The sequence below is a fragment of the Vulpes lagopus genome, chromosome 7 (genome assembly GCF_018345385.1).
Source record: "Vulpes lagopus strain Blue_001 chromosome 7, ASM1834538v1, whole genome shotgun sequence".
Lineage (NCBI taxonomy): Eukaryota > Metazoa > Chordata > Mammalia > Carnivora > Canidae > Vulpes > Vulpes lagopus.
Window position 1 is genome coordinate 103,595,424 of NC_054830.1, and position 19,713 is coordinate 103,615,136.

General features: G+C 36.8%; 1 protein-coding gene across 40 annotated transcripts in view; it reads left to right on the plus strand.

The window, feature by feature from the left end:
* Positions 1–18,593, plus strand: part of PTPRD (protein tyrosine phosphatase receptor type D) — a 508,136-nt gene extending 489,543 nt beyond the window's left edge. For all 40 annotated transcript variants that reach the window (XM_041763191.1, XM_041763202.1, XM_041763197.1 and 37 more), the window contains 7 exons: positions 3,742–4,027; positions 4,447–4,625; positions 5,222–5,348; positions 6,564–6,689; positions 9,581–9,735; positions 12,981–13,116; positions 14,830–18,593. In XM_041763191.1, coding sequence (XP_041619125.1) covers positions 3,742–4,027; positions 4,447–4,625; positions 5,222–5,348; positions 6,564–6,689; positions 9,581–9,735; positions 12,981–13,116; positions 14,830–14,898 — 1,078 coding nt within the window. In that variant the 3' untranslated portion in view covers positions 14,899–18,593. The remainder of the gene's footprint in view (positions 1–3,741; positions 4,028–4,446; positions 4,626–5,221; positions 5,349–6,563; positions 6,690–9,580; positions 9,736–12,980; positions 13,117–14,829) is intronic.
* The last annotated feature ends 1,120 nt before the right edge of the window (positions 18,594–19,713 follow it).

The window sequence follows — 19,713 nt, forward strand, 5'->3', positions numbered from 1 at the left end:
AATGCAGTTTGTACCTACAAGGTAATTGTCTCTTCCTTTATGTTTGCAAAACATTCAGTACATTTAATTCAGCCTTAGACTTACTAGGTAATTAACTAGAATTAATTATCACTATCATCCTTTAAGAAAAACGGAAAAGCAGGGAAGAAGTTAGGTGACTTTCTCAAGGACACCCAGCCATTGGTATCTGAGAAAAGTATCTTGAACTTTGTGATCTTACTTTAAGCTAACAGATGCCTCTAACATTTAAACCCCCCAAAGAGGGCAACCCGGGTGGCTCAGAGGTTTAACGCTGCCTTCAGCCCAGGGTGTGATCTGGGAAGATCCAGGATCGAGTCCCACGTCACGTTCCCTGCATGGGGCCTGCTTCTCCCTCCGCCTGTGTCTCTGCCTCTCTCTTTCTCTCTGTCTCTCATGAATAAATAAATAAAATCTTTTAAAAAAAAATTTTAAAAAGTCAATCCCCCAAAGAACTCTTCCTCCTAAAGAAGAAGTAACATGTAAGTTAAAAGGATCAGCTCCTTCCCTACCTTCTGTATGAATAAGCAAGATTGGGCAGTTAACAGTATTTTGAATTTTGGGGAGAGAAAAAAATAGATTTTGCACAAGTCATAGCCTCTCTTCTTTCTTTTTTCCATACTTTGTAATTTAGATTCAGGCATGTATTTTGTTTTGTTTTGTTTTTTTCCCTCATTACCACCATGAAGAGGTTGCTACTGTTTGAAACTAGAGTCATTCCTACCAATTTTCCAAGATTCTGTGCTATTTTTTGTCAGAATATAGATCTATGCATCATGCAGACATTTGGAATTGTGCCTGATGCATATTTTGGGAAAATATCCCTGCCATTATCTAGAATTGATATTTAAGGCTCAGTTATAAGGCTTACAGTATGGTTTCCACTATGAAGAACTACATGAAGGTGTATCCAGTTAGAGACAATGCACAATAAGGATGAAGACAATGAAGCTAAAGCAACACAGAAAAAGAAAAAATGGTATTACTCAGTCTTAGAACCTCCCCAATGTGGGGGCTACTTCCCTTCTCCAAGATCAGTCATACTTTCTTTCCATTGCACTGCAATGGCAGATCAGAAGACCAAGAAACAGAGGCCACTCAAAGCATTTTCCAGTCTCCCTGTCCCCACCCAGCACCCTGGAGCAGTCTTCGGGCATTCTCTGCACAGTTCTGAGCCCTTGTCAAATATAGGATTCTTTTCATTAACTGAAGAGTTCTGCTTCCTCAGTAGGGTTACCGAACATGAATGAGCTTCTCATTATATAAGGTCTCTGATGCCAATCACTCATTTATAATCTTATTTCACAAACATTATTGAGCACCGACTGCATGCTTGGTGGAGGGAACACAGAGGTAATAGAAACTGTGCTCTCAGGTTACACGCCATGATTTGTGGATGGCAGCCCCACCAGGCTAATTAATAATATGATGTGACTGAGACTGTACTGGGGTGGTATTTGACACACGACTTAAGTGATCTGGAACAGAGAGTGGTTAATCCTGCCTGGGGGTGGTGAGGGAGTGGGGTAATGGGGAGTGTCAGGGAAAACTCGCCATCTCACAGGTTTATTAGTGGACTAAACTAGATAAAAATGGGACTTTGTGGACATCGGTGCATCAGGTCTCTAATTGTGTGGTAAAAAAAAATTCTGTCATTTCAAAGACTCTGTCTCAAGGGGCTTTTGCATTATATCTCAGTGTCATGTCACTTTGTGGTTAAACTTTGGATAGAGTCTTAGAATAAAAATCCAGAGGCTCTCTGACTAAATAGTAACAGTCCTTTCTTTATATCTGACAGGAGATAAAAAAGTAAGCAAGTTTTAAATAGTGGTCATACCATATTTCCACTTAACCTAGACTACAAACCTCAGGGTTTGTATGGAAGCTAGATTACATCTGTACTGCTCAATAGTTAAATAAAACTATTATTTCCTCTGTGTTTTAGAAGAGGAATAATTTAATAAAAATATTATTTGTAACAAAATGCTTACTTCTCACCTTGTGGCACTTGGCACTAGAAATAAATAACCATTTCAGTTGTGTCAGGTGCCCTACTGCTCACTATACTCATCCATTTGGAGTCTGGTACAGTCCTTGTACAAGTGCCTCACAAGGCCAATGAAAAGTTTCACATGTAACTCCCAGAGCCAACAGTATCACTACAAAAGCCATTTTTTTTCTCTTTTGCTATTCTAGCCTCCTCAATTCCCCATCTTTCCTGTCTTTTGAGTACTAGATTCAAACGCCACATCATCCACGAACTAACACATCCCTCTTCTCCTTCTTCTTCTCCTTCTCCCTCTTCTTCTCCCTCTTCTTCTCTTTCTCCTCCTCCTCCTCCTTTTTTCTTTTTCTTCTTCTTATTCTTCTTCTGTCTTTTAGTATAAGTAGTTAAGTGACCTTTTACTTCACTGATAGATGCTGAGCTTTTGAGGTATGATCTAGTCATCTTGAATGTTGTATCCCCTATGTTACTTAACAAAGTACTGTTCACTGAATGAAGAGAAGGATATGTCAATGGACAGATGGGTAAATAAACGAACACATAGATACACAATGATAGAAGCAGTGGCATGTAGCTAATGAAGAGTTTGTCTGTTGTTTAGTGTCTGTAGTGGTGATATATACCTATTCCTGTTGATGACCTGCTTCCCAGCCAGGTAACTATCCACAATCATGAGGAGAAAATTATCTTGGATTCAACCATACTTGACATATAAATGGACTCACTCTAAAGAGTTTGATAAAAGACAAACAAGGCTTACCTAAAGATTTAAGAACACAGATATGTTATTTTGTTGGTATTCTTTTCAACACTCAAGGAAATTCCAGTGTTTCAACCACCTGACTCTGTAATCCAGTTCAGTAAATTAGATTGTCTCCTTGGAACGTCGGATCTGGTCTTTGGGTTTTGCTCACTCTATCACCTTCTCTTCTTTGAACTATTTTCCACCAACTGGAAAATGACCAATAAGTCCCAAAGTAGTGGAATTTAAAAAATGCCTCAGAGTTCCTTCAGTAACAAAGATTTAGGCTTCTATTTTCCCACACAGAATACTTGAATTTCACCTGGAATTTCAAAATACATTCAACACTGGAAGAGAAGGGAGTAAAACCAAAAAGCACACCTATTCTCTAGTGATGGTTTTTTAGTAAGAATTTATTTCCATCGAGGATACCCTGCACCTTTTTTAGTGTGCAACATTTTAATATGTTAATTATATATTTTCTACTAAGTTGATTTTAGAACTTCCTTGCTGGGCTTTGGAATATGAATGTTTGAAGTGTTTCAGATTGAGTAATCTGAAAGTTTTTATTTCACAAATTGAACTGAAATAGATGGAAAAGGTTTGCAAAAAGATATAGACTAATTATATCTTAACCAATTTTTGAAGTATCTCCTAATATAAACAACCTAAATGTTTGTGATTTTTGCATATCAGTTTCAAAATAAGGTCTACTTCATGTTACATGATCAAAGAACACAGCAATTATGGATTTAATGTTTTTACATTTTGAGACCAAATTAATTTTACTTGGTCCTACCCTCTGGTTATGGGGACTTGATAATACGTTTTACTTTAGAGTACTCCAAAATAATCCCAATAGCTACTTGAAAATAATTAATGGGTTTAAACTTAGTTAGCAAGAATTAAAATTATTTTTTATGTGTTGGTTTTCCTGATAGATGTATTTGGACTTTTCTTTTTGTTTATCTTGTAGTGCGGGAGTTGGCCGGACTGGTTGTTTCATCGTAATAGATGCCATGTTAGAAAGAATAAAGCATGAAAAAACTGTAGATATTTATGGCCATGTAACTTTAATGAGAGCCCAGAGGAATTACATGGTTCAAACAGAAGACCAGTACATCTTTATCCATGATGCACTGTTAGAAGCAGTGACTTGTGGAAATACCGAAGTGCCAGCTAGAAACTTGTATGCCTACATTCAGAAGCTGACACAAATAGAAGCAGGAGAGAATGTCACAGGAATGGAGCTTGAATTTAAGGTACGATATTGGATATGATGTGGTAATTCAGGAGCAAGTCATTCTGGGATTGTCTCTGAGTGGTGGCTTCACTTTCTTAACCTTTCAAATTTGTGAAGTTACAAGATTCGTTTGACCTTCTCAAGTGTCTGACTATAAAACACTCTCTTCCTCTTTCCCTTTTCTGTTCTTTGCTTCCTAACAATACCTTGAGCTCTTTTGTGCCCTAATTTAAATTGAGAGTCATATTCTCAGAACGTATTTAAAAATTCAGTACACTATGTGTAATCATTAGGTAGAAGTGAAAAGTAGTACAGCTTGAAGAGTCCTTTGCTTTAAAGTAAACACAAGCTTTATATCTAAAGAGGAGATCTTGAGTACGTTGCATCTAACCACAGGCTAAAATTATCTTTGTCGGATTTTTTTTTTCTATCCAACAGCGTCTAGCCAGCTCTAAAGCTCACACCTCAAGATTCATCAGTGCCAATCTTCCATGTAATAAATTCAAAAATCGCCTTGTTAATATTATGCCATATGAATCCACAAGGGTATGCCTGCAGCCTATCCGAGGAGTGGAAGGATCTGATTACATCAATGCCAGTTTTATTGATGGATACAGGTATACACTCTTGTTCCCCTGACAGCCCAAAGCCTTGATATTTACATGTGCCCTAGTTTCACAGCCAGAATGAATTTTGTCTCAATTCAAAGCATCTTCTTTCTGCATAGGTCAGCATTCAGTCCCTTGGTATTTTATTATTTTTCATAGGAGTAAGAAGAAGCAGTCATGGAATCTTTAGTCTGGCCTTCTGCACTCTTCCTTGAGAAGCCATTTGGTTGTAGAAGGAGTTAATCTAATAAAGAAACTGTTTTATAACACATTTCATACATTTAATAGATTGTGTAAGATCCCTATCTACAAAATGAAACCACACCACTGTTAAGTGACTTGTAAGATACATGAAACTGAGCTATTAGCATTGCACCAAAATTTAAATACTAATGATGAAGATATACACCATAATATTAACAAAGAAATTTCTTTTGCAAAGTCCCCAAAATGTACTAAATATTCTCATTTGATTACACAATCTTAATGGGCATTTACTGCAATTGCACTGGTAATATGTTTTCAGTTTTCATTAGTGGGTTTGATGTACATATCAAATGTTCTCTGATTACTTTAACATGTTACTTTTATTCTCTATAATTCAGACAACAGAAAGCATATATCGCTACCCAGGGGCCATTGGCAGAGACCACTGAAGACTTCTGGCGGATGCTCTGGGAACACAATTCCACCATTGTTGTGATGCTCACCAAGCTGCGTGAGATGGGCAGAGTGAGTGTCTTCTCATAGGACATTCATTCCATGAAGAAATTACTGTTTTAATAACCCAAGGGCCAGCATCATTTCTTTGAAATGTGGAGGTTCTCCGGACACATTCTGGGCCATTCATTACTGTGTGTTGGTTTTTAATTTGCATAAGCCACATCAAGGTCTTTAATTTGTGTGTTTTGAAGAAAGTATTTTGTTTCCAGTGCAGCATGATCATAAGAGCAAAGAAGCAGATGCCCCTGTTTGACTTACATCCCAATTCTCAGAATAGTCTTTCTCCCTTTTACCCTGGACAAGCTGGAGTTTCATGAGCAAATAAATGTGCCATAATTTCTCTGTGTGAAGAAACTTGACTTTCTTTCATCTATGAGGCAGTTTTTCCCTGTCCAGCCCACCCACTTGTTGAATAGGGTGTTAGAAAGTTACATAGTTTTTCCAAGGATATAATCCGGTCATCTCAGATCTACATTTTGAAAGTGATTATGCTGAAAAATACATAAAATAGTCCTAGAGATACCCAAGAAATTACCACTTACATTCAATGGATGTAAGTATTTTTCTATGTTTGGTTAAAATTCTCTTTCTCTCCTCGTATAAATGTAGAGATGGATCGAAAACTCATCATCTAAAGCCCATTAAGAGGGCAAAACATGCCAAATAAGCAAATAACTTTACTATTCTGACTATTCATAGTAGACTTTCTGCAAGATTTAGCCAAATCATTAGAACTACTTGGGCTCCAGTTTCTTCAGCTGACAAGGGAGACTGGACCAGATCAATATAGAATTTTCTTTCTGCATTCACACTTGATGGTTCTATTCATTCCATAACACAGCAATGCAAGTCTACTCTGGAGATGCAGTGCATGATTGACAGGGCCAGCATTGTATCCAAGCACTAATGTAGTTATTTGGAGAACTTGTAGATATGAAGACACTTATCCTATCAAAGTATTCAATTCAGTGGATGTGTATTAATAAGTTACCATATGCCCCAGTACTGTGCTTGATACCATGAGCAAATGTTAAACCATATAATATCCCTATTCTTGAGGACCTTACAGTTTCAAAGAAAAAAATGAGTCACATGCAATTGGAATGGCCTTGAATTTGAACTTTTCTTAATGAGAGAAAGAAATTAAATGTATAGATTGATAGATGATAGATAAAATTTTATTTGTACTTTGTATATTTTGACATCAGTCTTTTCTCTTTTTAGGAGAAATGTCACCAATACTGGCCAGCAGAACGATCTGCAAGATACCAGTATTTTGTTGTAGATCCCATGGCTGAGTACAACATGCCACAGTATATCCTAAGAGAATTCAAGGTCACAGATGCCAGGGTAAGTTGGCCAATCTTATGCTCTTAACCATTGGCTAAAAAGCCATATAAAATGTATTTCTGGGAGAGACATTTGCTGAGTGACCATACTCCCAAAGTGAAAAGAAATAACTGATCTTGGAGGGCTGTTTTGTTTTTTAATTTAAGAGTAACTTTTCCTCTGTCTGGCAAGTGTTCTCACAAACCCAGAGTTGGCTTCCGTTCAAACATAACATCTGGCAGCCCAACTTTGAGGATATACTTGGTAACTGTGTGTCCTGGGAAGCATTTACTGATTGGTTGGCTGTGCTTACATTCACTTTCTCAGCTCATTCTCTTTGGAGCTTTTTGACTTCTTCATTACTTGAGGCTGTAAATATGTTGTTGTTTTGCAAAGCCCTTTAGGTCATGTGGGCTTGGAGGTTAATTTGGTATGATTTTAAAACTGCAGAGCAAATGGCATTCTTTAGAAGACTCTGACAAGCTTTGCACATTCTAATTTGATTCCTGGCATGGTTTATTCTTTGGTGTGCTAATGTGTCTGTCCATGAGAGCTGTGCACCCATGACCCTTGTTGGCTAATTTTCATTCTGCATTTCTTATCTAGATTGCTGAGTCCAAGGTTCAGCCCTGATGTAACATGTTCTATGCATAAACTTTAATATCCTTGCCTTTGGCCACTTTCAGACCATGATTACAAACACATTTTAGGAGAGAGAGGGGTCAGTCCGAAACCCTGCTTTGTTTTTGGAACTGTCACAGTAGGTGGGTTGAATTAAACTCCAGGATAGAGCTATTTACTTGATCCATTGTTTTTTTTCTGGAAAGGAGCTTTTCCAACCAATACTCATGTTTAGAGATTGTCTGCTAATCCCCAAAGCTGTGCCCTTGCTGTTAACCTAAAGTGAAGGAGAAATTGGTTAGCTGGCTGGTTGGCCCAGGTGACAGACCTGTTAATCCCAGAAAGTCTGAGATCTTAACTACTCTGAAGGTTACTGTACTCGAGGTAGCAGTTAAGTCTGTGGTCTCAGCTTTGAATTGCCCAAGCAAGCATGCCTTGCTGACCCACCCCATTGTTGGAAAAAAAAAAAAAAAAGTGTGCCCTTTCAGAATTTGAAGATGAAAAATCTTCAGTACAGCCCAAGCAAACTCACCAACTATTTCTGATGATAAAGACCAGGGGCCAGGCCCCACAAATAGCAGAGACACCTTCCTTACTACTCCTTACTTGCCCGATTAAATCTGATCTCAAAAAGCAAAAGAAATACTGAAGTAAGAACTTGTTCACATTCTTTTCATTAAAAAAGGCTCCCTGTGATTTTATAATTTCCTAAGCTGCCTCATTTGCTGTTTGTGTCCCTAGTGGTGTTTCTAATCTGAATTTAGCAGTTTAGAAAGCACATTGGCACTTGGAATGCAGTTTTGTTAAACAGGTAACCTTTAAATGGAGTCAGCTGATCTCTCTTTCAAATAGTAAGGGTTTGTGCACATGACCTATTCTTGCAATTGAATGACCTATTCTTGCAATTGAATGACCTATTCAAGCACCATGGTCAGAAATGAAAGCCCCAGGATATTTAGAGGAGGACAAATCTGCATTACCTAGCCTTTGACTTCCTTCCTGTGCTTGCCAAACCTTTTCCAGAAACAGAGGGAAGTAAATCATGCTCCCATGGTAACCATCCATAAGTTAGTAATGGGGTCAAGCAGTTATTTTCATATTCCTGAGTATTCTCACAAGGTTAATATGATCTTCCTGCTTTATCAAATGATGCCAGTCAGGAAGATGCCCTGTTGTTGTGTGCCCATCTCAAGCTAAGCCATCCCTTCCTCTTAGTATGACTCAGTGAGAAAGACTGGGTCTGTCTACTTGACCAGAACCGTGGGAATGTATACACCCATATTCAAAAGACCTTTAAAGGGGAAAGATGTTACAAAAATGGAAAGGAGGAACAAGTTGAAGCCTTAATGGGAACAGGGCCTCTTTAAATGGAATCAGTCTCTCTAAGCTTGGAATTTGGATTCTTTCCTTCTCAGAGGATTCAAAGAAAGTTGGTGGGCATAATTGTTACTCTGCTTCTATAAGCAGAAGGTGGCTTCTGCTTTTGTTGTGCTTCTGAAAACACTATTCTAGAAGGAATCAGAAGCATATCAGTAACTCCTTCTCAAACGATTTGTACTTTGGGAGTCAGAGCAGTTTTGCCTCTAGAAAAGACTCCTCTTACATCTGTGTTTGGTCTGTCTGTTAAAGCCCCCCACAAATGCTTTAATTCCTATGGTCAGTGGGAAGAGTCCTTTTTCAGAATCCAGTGTGTATTTGCTAATCCTCTCTTTCCTTGCCTGGAGGGACCCCTCCGTTCCCACTCAACTGCGTGGTTGCATAGCACATGCTGTGTATGCTGCCATGGGTAGAGATGGTATGCCTCTGAGACATGTGGGGCATCCAATTTAACCACTACCCAGTTTGTGTCAGATCCTTTCAGTGTCACTGTCACTTGACAATGCTAGAAATAAGCAAACATGGCAGGTGTGAAGTTATCGTGACCATAACAAAATCTCGGGTCTGCATGCCCTGCCCAGATGCTCCTTCCAATATTATGTTACTGGCTTCTGAAATCTTTGAAATAGAGTATATATGGGAACTAGATGGCCCTTAATGAAAACCCAGGTTTTTACTTGAGCATTGCCGGAATAAAATTACAATTTAAATACATGTGACTATGGACAGTGTTAATAACAGGGAAGACACATGTGTGCCTAAGTTGCTAGTTAAACACGTTTCTGATTTTTTTTCTTACCCCTTTGTTTTTCTTTCTGGAAAAAAAATATCACTCTTGCTGATGTGGTCTGTGCCCTGGCCGAATCCTCCTGGCATCCTTCTTTGTGGCTGGGGATGTGGCTTTCTCTCTAAAGGACGGTCAGTCCCGAACAGTGAGGCAGTTCCAGTTCACTGACTGGCCAGAACAAGGAGTGCCAAAGTCTGGAGAAGGATTTATTGACTTCATTGGCCAAGTCCATAAAACAAAAGAGCAGTTTGGCCAAGATGGGCCCATTTCAGTACATTGCAGGTGAGTGAACAATCAAGAATGATGGGTTCCCCATCTGTGATCAATGTGATAATAACTTTGAAAATGTACGTTATTGTCTAATCATTTTCAGTACAAGCTGATTATAGTGAATCAGCATAGTAAGTATTTTATTCTCAGAAATACATTGTAAAATCTTAAGCAAGGACTCATTTCCCTTTCTTTCCATAAAATGAAAATAACCTGAGGTAGAATTTTCTTCCCCAAATTTTACCTTTTGTAAAAAAGGGATTATAGAGGAAAGGAGAGAAAATGAGTGGGAAAAATTAGAGAGACAAACCATGAGAGACTCCTAACTCTGGGAAACAAACCAGAGGATTGTGGAAGGGGAGGTAGGTGGGGGGATGGGGTAACTGGGTGATGGGCACTGAGGAGTGCACTTGATGGGATGAGCACTGGGTTTTATGCTATATGTTGGCAAATCGAACTTCAATTCAAAAATACATAACAAAAAAAAAAAAAAAGAAAGAAAGAAAGAAAAAACAAAAACCAAGCTGTGTTTTTCCTTTCCTAGTTTTACCTTAACAAATTATTGGCACATCCACTCATGATAATTTGTTCAGTTAATCATTTCTTACTTGTTGTACTTCTGTGGCATTACACCAATAACTGTCCTTCTCTATCTATCTCCTGTGTTTGTCTTTTTAGGAAAACCATAAATAGTTATCCAGCCTAATGACAATACTAATTCTTGCCAGTCAGTAAGTGATTAGAATGATACCTCAGTTAAAATTGCAATTCGCTTGAAAATTGTTGCTATATCAGAAAATGAAGCACCTTCAAGTTAATTATTTTCAATAGTTTCCACAGCATTTTATAATCCAAGTCATTGAAGTTAATAGAAATAGCAAGTAAATGGTTCAGAAAGGACACTCACCATAAATATAGTGCTTTTGGAAGTTGCTATGTAGAAACCTTCCAGCAAAAGGAATTCACCTAATTTTATTTACCCTAATATATTTTCAGAATCTAGCAATTTGAAATCTTAGTTTCTAATTTCTTTGTGGTCAAAATATTGAGAGACTTCAAAATTTTGCTTTGCTTCAAAAAGAAAAAAAGAAAAAAAAGGAAGGAAGGAAGGGAGGGAGGAAGGGAGGAAGGAAAAAGAAGAAGAGAAAGATAGAAAAATTCCAAACTATGATACTTAGTGATATGGGAGAAAAGCTCTCAAAATAGGAGACATATTCAATTCAGGCGTTTAGATAGCTGAATTCTAGCCTTACTTCTGTCATCATATAGCTCTATGACAGAACCTTAGAATGTCTCTAAGATTCTTTCCAGCACATGATGTTCCCCAGGGATGCTATATTCTATGAGCAACAGACCTTCTTTATTCACATTTGCTTTGTGTTGAGTTTGGTTACTCTAGACAACCAACAATCATGTAGGGAACAACATATGGACTCAAATATTCAGACAGAGTAGATGGACTGAAATTACCTGGATGTTCTCCTTCACCTTCCACATAATTTGCCCAAATACTAATTCAGACTTTTCTAGCATAAGCTATTAAAAAATAGATTTAATATGTATTTTTAACTTTAGATATAACCATAAATTTAAACATATAAATGTATGTTACATCCCATTGTTTCTGCTGTTGCAAAATGATTTAAACACTCCTTTGGTATTTGGAGGTTAGCTATGTCCTGTTATACACACACACACATGCACACATATATGACTCCTAGATATTTTCTCCTATCTGGGAATATCCTTAAAATACTAACCTGAAGTATAATCTCAGTTGAAAATTATTTTATTATATTAGACTCAATCTCAATTACTCCACGTATAACCTTATTATAACTTATTAAACTAGCATTCTAAAGTCAATAAATTCAGAAGTTGTTAAGGCCGGTATCTGTTATTTGCTTGAAAGAACCCAGTAGAAAGCCAGAAACCCTATATTTTGCTAGGGTTTGAGCAGTCAAATCAAGGTTAAATAGATTCTGGAATACCTGGACCATTCAGGAAAAAAAAGATCATAAATCACAGCCTCAGGAGTAAGAGAGGCTTTCAAGGTTGAAAAGGACCTTCAAGGTCATCTATTCCATCTTTATGATAGCCTTCACTGCTGTAGGACATCCTCAGCCTCTTTGTAAAGACTACCCATGGATTTTAAAGCCTCACTTAACATTTCTGTTTGGGCTCTTTAGAAAACCCAGTTTATAAAGGGACACACTATTTATATATGCCTGTCAGCTACATCCCCAAGTAAATGAATCCATCCATTTTCTACAGCCTGTACCCAAGCGTTACACATGCCGTTTAATTAGGATCGAAAAATGTAAAGATTTTTCAAATTATTCACTCTTCTCCTTATTACCTAAACCTCCAGATGCTTTCTTACTTTTTAAGAGCACAAAAGCTATGAATTAATTTTCTTCTCCTGCTGCAGTGAACATTCTGGAATTATCTTAAAACAATAAAGAAAACAAACTCAAAACCTTGCTAATGTGATAGAAAGAATCCTGGTGTTTTAGCTGCTGAATATCTAAAAGTAGATAAGCTTAGTGATGCTCAACCATTTCTTTTTAAAAGTTAGAGACCCTTTTGAGTATCTGTTAAAGTTTGAAGTTTCAGGAGAGAGAACAAATATATATATACATTTACACAGTCTGTAAGTATAAGATATTCACTGACCCTTCTAAAGATTGAATAAGGATCCACATCAAAAAACCCATAACAGAATGTGTTTTCCATATCAAAACTAACATCTCAGTCTGAATAGTCTTATACACCTTCTTACTTATTTACATGTCTAAGTGATGAAACATCCTTCATAGATTGTGACCACAAGAAGTAAATAATATATAGAAAACTTGATTCACCTTACCTGAATTATTTCATATTTTAAAAATATTAAGTAGGCAAGGTCTATTATTTCAGGATGTACATGAACGGAGTCAACCTATATTTACCCTTCCTTGTATCAATTTGCTTTGCAACATTTATGTTTCCTGCAGTATAATCTCAGTTGAAAAATTATTTTATTATATTAGACTCAATCTCAATTACTCCACGTGGACTCACATTCACATTTTACCATGACACATTATCCCAAGAATAGTCATTTTGTGAACCCAATACCACATTTTCCTGAACATTGCTGTGGAAGAACCTGATATGGTATGGAATTGGATACACATATATCTACTTCCAAGCTAATGTGGTGAAGACTGTGAGTGTTGCATGCAGTAACGCTGTCTTTGTTATTATGACAGCGCGGGCGTTGGAAGAACTGGAGTCTTCATAACACTAAGCATTGTTTTGGAAAGAATGAGATATGAAGGAGTTGTAGATATCTTCCAGACTGTCAAAATGTTGAGAACACAACGACCAGCCATGGTACAGACAGAGGTGAGAAAAATCTCCATGAATTTTATCACGTCTCAAGAGCCAAATAATCCATTTTATCAACCAGAACCTGTTAGAGCCCAGAGACTCTCAATATCAGAGCAAAATACAGGAAAATACTGTTGGGAAAGCATCCAACTGTTCAATATTTTTGAACCTCATTTTTACCCCTCTATATGTGGGAGTGACAGTTTCAAAGCTTTACAGTTGTTTTGGAAGTTATGTGAGATTATATATTAGGTTGTACCATGATAAATTGTCACTATTTGACCACTTTTGACCCATAAAAATGGCAATTTTATATATAAAGCACATTGCCTGGTGCATAACAGATCCTCAGCTCGTTTTACTTCTCCATTCTCCTAATGGTCATTTTAAATACTTGGATCGTGGATAAGCACTAGAGAAATTAACGCCCCATTTTCTATTCTAATAACTGATCATGAAATTCTCATTTTTTAAAGAATATTATGAGTTTGTGATATAGCCAGTGTGGCCTATTGACTTCATTTCTAAGAATAGTATGAGTGTTTCTGTTCCTCAGAAAAGCCACCAAATTCTACATTCTATATGTATTCCTAAATTCACTGCCCATATCTTCTAAACTGTGATTTCAAAATAGCACAAGCATTTGGCTTACAATACTCAAAGCATGATGGCAGCCTGACAGACTTAATGGGTATTGGGGGTGGCAGAGGGAAATTGGACATTTAAAAACCCTTAACACTTAGCCAAGCAGCTTACTGTAACAACATAGGAATTCAAACTCCATTTATTTTGCATTACCATTTTTGTTGTAAAAAAATTCATGTTTAAGCAAAATAGAAACTATCTACTTTCAGCCCCATTGGCTACTGAAAAGAAGTTTCTTTTATGGCAAAAATTCTATTTGTTCTCTCTCTCCAACAATGCCCCAACTTATTCCGATATGACAGTGTTCTTCTCTGTCTGAAAAAGGACATGTTTCAAGTTATTTTATTTTAATGTGGGCCTTTCTCGGACAGATAACTAGTAATCATACTGAATTAGGCCAAACAACACAGGTACTTTTTGATATAGACAGCCAGTCTTTGGATGTCATTTTCAGGGGATGAAAAGCTTGAAAGTCCAGAGCCCTGTGTGAGTTGCTTTGTGTATTTACTGTTCCTCATCCTTACTTGTATAACAACATCAGAAATGGTGGTGGGTAGTTCTGATTGCAGGTAGTAAGGTCTGATGAGATATTTTTTTTATTCCAATTCTTTTGGCAATAGCCCAGAAGATAAATGAATCCAGATTTTCCTTAGGATAGCATATGTCTGGGTCAGCCTCTCTTTAATATGCAAACTGAGAATAAGTAATCATAAGTAAGCAAATAGTTGTAAAGACAACAGTGACACGTTCTCGTGTTCAGTGGCGGTGATTGTTTGGTACTGCTTAGAGAACAGCTCACACTTGTCTGGAAAATAATGTTCGCTTTAGCTGTTACTACTTTGGAATTAGGAGACTATATTAGTCAAATTGATTGGTGAAATTAATAAACACCCCATGTGGCTGATCGTTCTTTGCTCACTGAAACGGATTGATCATTGGATTGACTTAATTGATGAGAGTAGCAATTTTGCCCCCATCCAGATGGGGGGCAAAACTTTGTTTTTGAATATGGATTTTCATCTTTCTATTACAATATACTCATGACCCCTTTTCCTCTCTCTTCCTATGCTGGGCCTCCTGCAGGACCAGTACCAGTTCTGCTATCGAGCCGCACTGGAGTACCTGGGCAGCTTTGATCACTATGCAACGTAGAAACCCCGGACCCATGCTGGGTTCTTCCTGCAGGCCCTTCAGTATCCACGGAGTCTCTTCTGAGCCATACAGGGCACTTGAGAAGTCCTTCTTAACTTCTAGCTAACTACCACTTAGTGGGACTATGACACACAAAACAAAATAAAAACAAACTCTTCTGGATGGACCAAGAATTCACAGTTTAATAATCTAACCTGAAAAATAATAAAGAGAATCCTGACTGATGAGGCATCTAAAGGATTTTATTTACAGATACCTCAAGGATTCAAAATAAAGGGAAGAAGAAATCACAGCAAAGAACCACCATCTTGTTCAGGATTGTTTGTTAGGTGTGAGGAGAAATTGCCAGAGTCCTGCAGTTCAGTGCAAGATGTTTGCTGGTGTGGCTTCTCATGATGAAATGGACTCTGCTGCGACATCGCCCCTTCCCACCATACTGCTCATAATAACATTTTAGGGGGGAATGGGGGGACATGTTTAAAAAGAAAGTCTTTGATTTAGTTTTTTAGTATTGTAAAGATACTGCTGACCTGTGCTTCATTTTTAACTGTGTAAACTTTTTTTTAACAAAATGTATCATTCGATAAAGTGAATTTTAAAAAAGTTACATAACTCTTCATTTTTTAATTTCCAAAATGTAGGTTTTTTTAAGCCGTAGAACTGTTATCTGTAATATCTTGCTGTAGAAATATCAAATAATTTGAAAATTTGCACATTTTTGTGCAATATTCTTAAACTACAGTATCAGTCTTGTCAGATATTACTTTTACACTTCTGTTCAGTTTTGGTTGGTGAGAAAGTACCCATTCTCTTCAAATAGTCAGAGAACTTTGTTTTGTTTTGTTTTGTTTTGTTTTTGGAATCAACAGGGAGGCGCAAAGTATAAAGCTGCTGCTAACATATATACATATATATCCATATTTAACAGGGGTGTCTATGTATATATAAATAGTGTGTCCACACAAAAAGATAGACATAGCTATCATTCAGTTCTTCCATGATTTAGTTGTGGGTTTTTTTGTTTTGTTTTGTTTTTAGGTAGAGAAGCTATTATAAACATCTTTTACAATGTTATCAATTTTATGACATATGGGTATTTCTTAATATCATAAAATTTTAATTTTAAGGGAAATGAGGAATGCACATCAGTGATTGTCAAGCCTCACCCCCTAATTTCCTATCCAGTCTCCTCCCACCCACCTACTCATATTCACAAATATCCTTTTGTTAGCCAGGCTTCCAACAAAGTTCAGTATTTCTAACACTCTAGTGCAATAAAAAAATTATTAAATATCTAAGAGGTGTGCATGTGGGAAAGGTCAGTGCATATCCCTTTAGGAGGGGAGAATGTTGTAATATATCAGCTATCAAGTTGTTTAAAAAACAATGTATTCAATCGTATATCGTCTATAGTATGTGCTATAAAATTTGCATTTATGATATGTAACAGGGGCAAAGCCAAACTCATGTTACTCTGTTCAGTCAGAAACATTTTGTGGCATACAGCACAACTGGGAAGTGCTGTACTTTGTTTTCTTTTGGTTTTAGTTATGCATTTAGAGTGCCTTATAATTGATGCCTATTTTAATAGCATTTCTTTTTAGCCTTTGGTTCACATTTTCATTAGTTGTTCATATATGTTTCTCTTCCAATTAAAGCATTATCTGTTTACCACATGTACAAAAACTCTTTGAATAATATGCATTCCTAGTTTTCAACCAAGTCGGGGATGTTAGTGATTGTACCAGCCCAAAGCACTTGGATAATCAGGGCCCTTCCTTTCATGGTTGCCAACATCAGGAAAAAATGACTTGTTTTATTTAGAATCCCTTCCAAATCTGTTCTGGAACATTCAGTAACTGCACCAAACTTACTTTAGTGACAACATTGACAATGTTGGAATATATTTACTAGTCCATTAGGATTTTTCTAAAATGGGGATTAAATGATTAGATATTTTCCAATTTAATTCAGAATTTTCCAACATAAGTGCTATAGGAAGCCATGGAAAATGGCTTGAGTTTGCCATATGTTATATGATTTTAAAGAACCCTCAAATTATCCAAGGAACTCTTAAAGAGTTTGGTATAGATATAATATTTTGGTTTAATTTTAGCTTCATTGATGTTCAGCATACAAAGATTTTTGTTTTCCACATTTTACCATCACTAGCAGAATGAAATCCAAGAGACCAAACACTTGCAAGCATCATACTGAGCACTTTTGTAAAAAAAGAAAAAAGAAAAAAAAAAAAAAGAAAAAAAAGAAAAGAAAAAAGAAAAAAAAAAGAAAAAATATAATACTAAAAAAAAAAAAAAAAAGTATCTAGAAGGCTACCTCAGAATGAGACTCTCTAACCTACATCAGAACCAGAGAAGAATGTGCACTATGTGGATCTGTTGTCATTTTCTTTTAGTTTGTATCTTTTGGAGATTTATCCAAGTGCCAGTGATTTACTGAGTGCTGTGATTTTCATTTAGTGAAACAAAGGGGGTCAGACAGACTTGCCAACATGCCACCTTAGACATGTAGAATCTGATGGTGTATATTACACACCAGAAGGAATTGCCAATGAACAGTTTCTCTCCCTGAGATAAAAACTGCCCATTTGGCAAAGGGAAAGAGGAGAATATTCACAAGAAGAAAATTAACGGGATGCATACCATACAAATGAGGCAGAGACTATCCAGATATCTTAATGTTTAGGCGCTGTTCCGAGAACTAACTCCCTTACTGTCATTGATGTGCATTCCACTCTGTGCTTTTCTGTACAACCATTCTAGTTTGATTTTCCCAGGTAAACATCTTTATCTACCATTACCATTAACTTTCAAGTTTCCAATTATTTTCATCATCATAACCAGTACGGTGCTATTATTTACCTATGTACGTGTAGTTATGTATAATTTTGTAATTAGTTACAATGGTAAAAAAAAATCAAAATATATAAAAAGTGATTTGTACAGAACTTTATTTTAGCTCTTTTTTAAAAATGATTTGCATGGTTAGACAACGGCGAGGACAGCCAGGGGAGGGAAGGGCCTCTAGGGAACTTTGCACTTTCTATACCTTTGTACTATGCACTGCCCTATTGATTCTACACCCAATAATGTTATTACTTGAACCCATCTATAAGAAACTGCTTCAGAAATTCATTTGTGCGTATGTAAATAACACAACATAGATGCAGGAATGGAAAAAATTCTTCAGTAACATAGAGAATTTTTTCTTTCCTGTTTATTTTTGGGTTTGCTTTGTTTTAGCCTCTCCTTTTCATTTTTAATTCCCGTTTCTTTTTCCTTTTTTGGGTTTTGGTTTCCTTTGGGTTTATGGGTGCCCTGATACTCCAGCAGAGATCAGAAGGCTACAGATCCATCCTATCCATCTGTTATGTGGCTTTGCCATTCAAGCTTGGAGTGTCTTTACAAAGATAATAACAGTTGTGTTCTTTGCTCTCGTTTTGGATGCATAGACTGAAAAATTAAAAAAAATAACTTGTAAAATGGCTTGTTAAAAAAATACAATTACCTCTAATTAGTAGTACGCGTAAATGTTTTACAGAATGAAAGGCGTGCTTTTTATTTTCTTACTTCGTTACATTGGTGGCGAAAGAAGTCTGTATGAAAATCAGTTCTTTGCTGACACAAGTTCCATTTGTTACAAATGAATTCTAATAAAAATGTCAGTGTTATGCAGCCCTGGCCTTTGCTTTTGTCTACTCAACGCACTTTGGTTTTAAACTGACTATATATGTTCCCTTTTCTCCCTGGTTATCTGGTTAGTTCCTTTGAACTAACAGTGATACAAGTTACCAAGAGGCTGTTATATATGGTTGCCTGCCTTCGGGTGAGGACCTTTCACTGCTAACCAAAGTGAGGCTTAGAAAAATAGTTTGCCCAAGTTCACACAGGAAAAAGGGGGCCTTGGTATCATTCAAACTAGAATTCATGGGCAATCCTTAACCCTATAGAAAATGATTACGTATCCAATGTAAATTTAAGTGGATTTCAGCATATAAGTATTATCATCATGAAACAACAGATCTCTCTCAGGCACATAAAAATAGCTCCATAATGTTAACTTCTTAAGCTTTTTGGAAACTAAGAAAATACTTGGATTGACTTGCTTATTCAGTCACTCAGTATTAAGGGTCAGAACTGTTCTAGGCATTAGGCTGCAGCTAGCTATTGATATATAAGATGCTGCTACTCAAACGGAGACTACAGTCTAGGGAGAGAGACTGGCATTTAACAAATAATAAAACTATACTCTGAAATGTGCTATGAAGGAAAGTAAGGGATTCATGAAGTTAGGACTTTGAATTCTGAGGGACAGGAAGTCTGACTCAATTTGGCTTACAGTGAGAGGAAAGTGTTTATAGGATCATATACTAAGAGATTAGGAATGAGTTCGTACTTAAAGAGTAGGAATACCTTTAGGTAATACCTAATCGTTAGGCACAGTGGCATTCAGGGCTCAGGTGATGTTTCCCAGCCTGGTTCAACTTACCTAGTGTCAATTATAAGCAACTTTGTGGTCCTTGGAAGCTTCACCACAAGGTAAGCAAGTAAAAAGTTTACTTTCCCAACAGCACAAATAGAAGTTTTTGAATAGAATGAAGGCTTTCTAAACCTCAGTGATATGACTTGGGTTAAGTGATCATCTTAGGGTCACAGTTATGAATAGGAGTAGAGAATGTGCTCATTGAGTTGTCAAATCAAGGAAGGTTTAAGGTGGCTGCCACCTTGCCAAATACAAATGAATATGGTAGGACCAACAACTGACTGAAAGTCAACCCAATGAGTTAAGATAAGG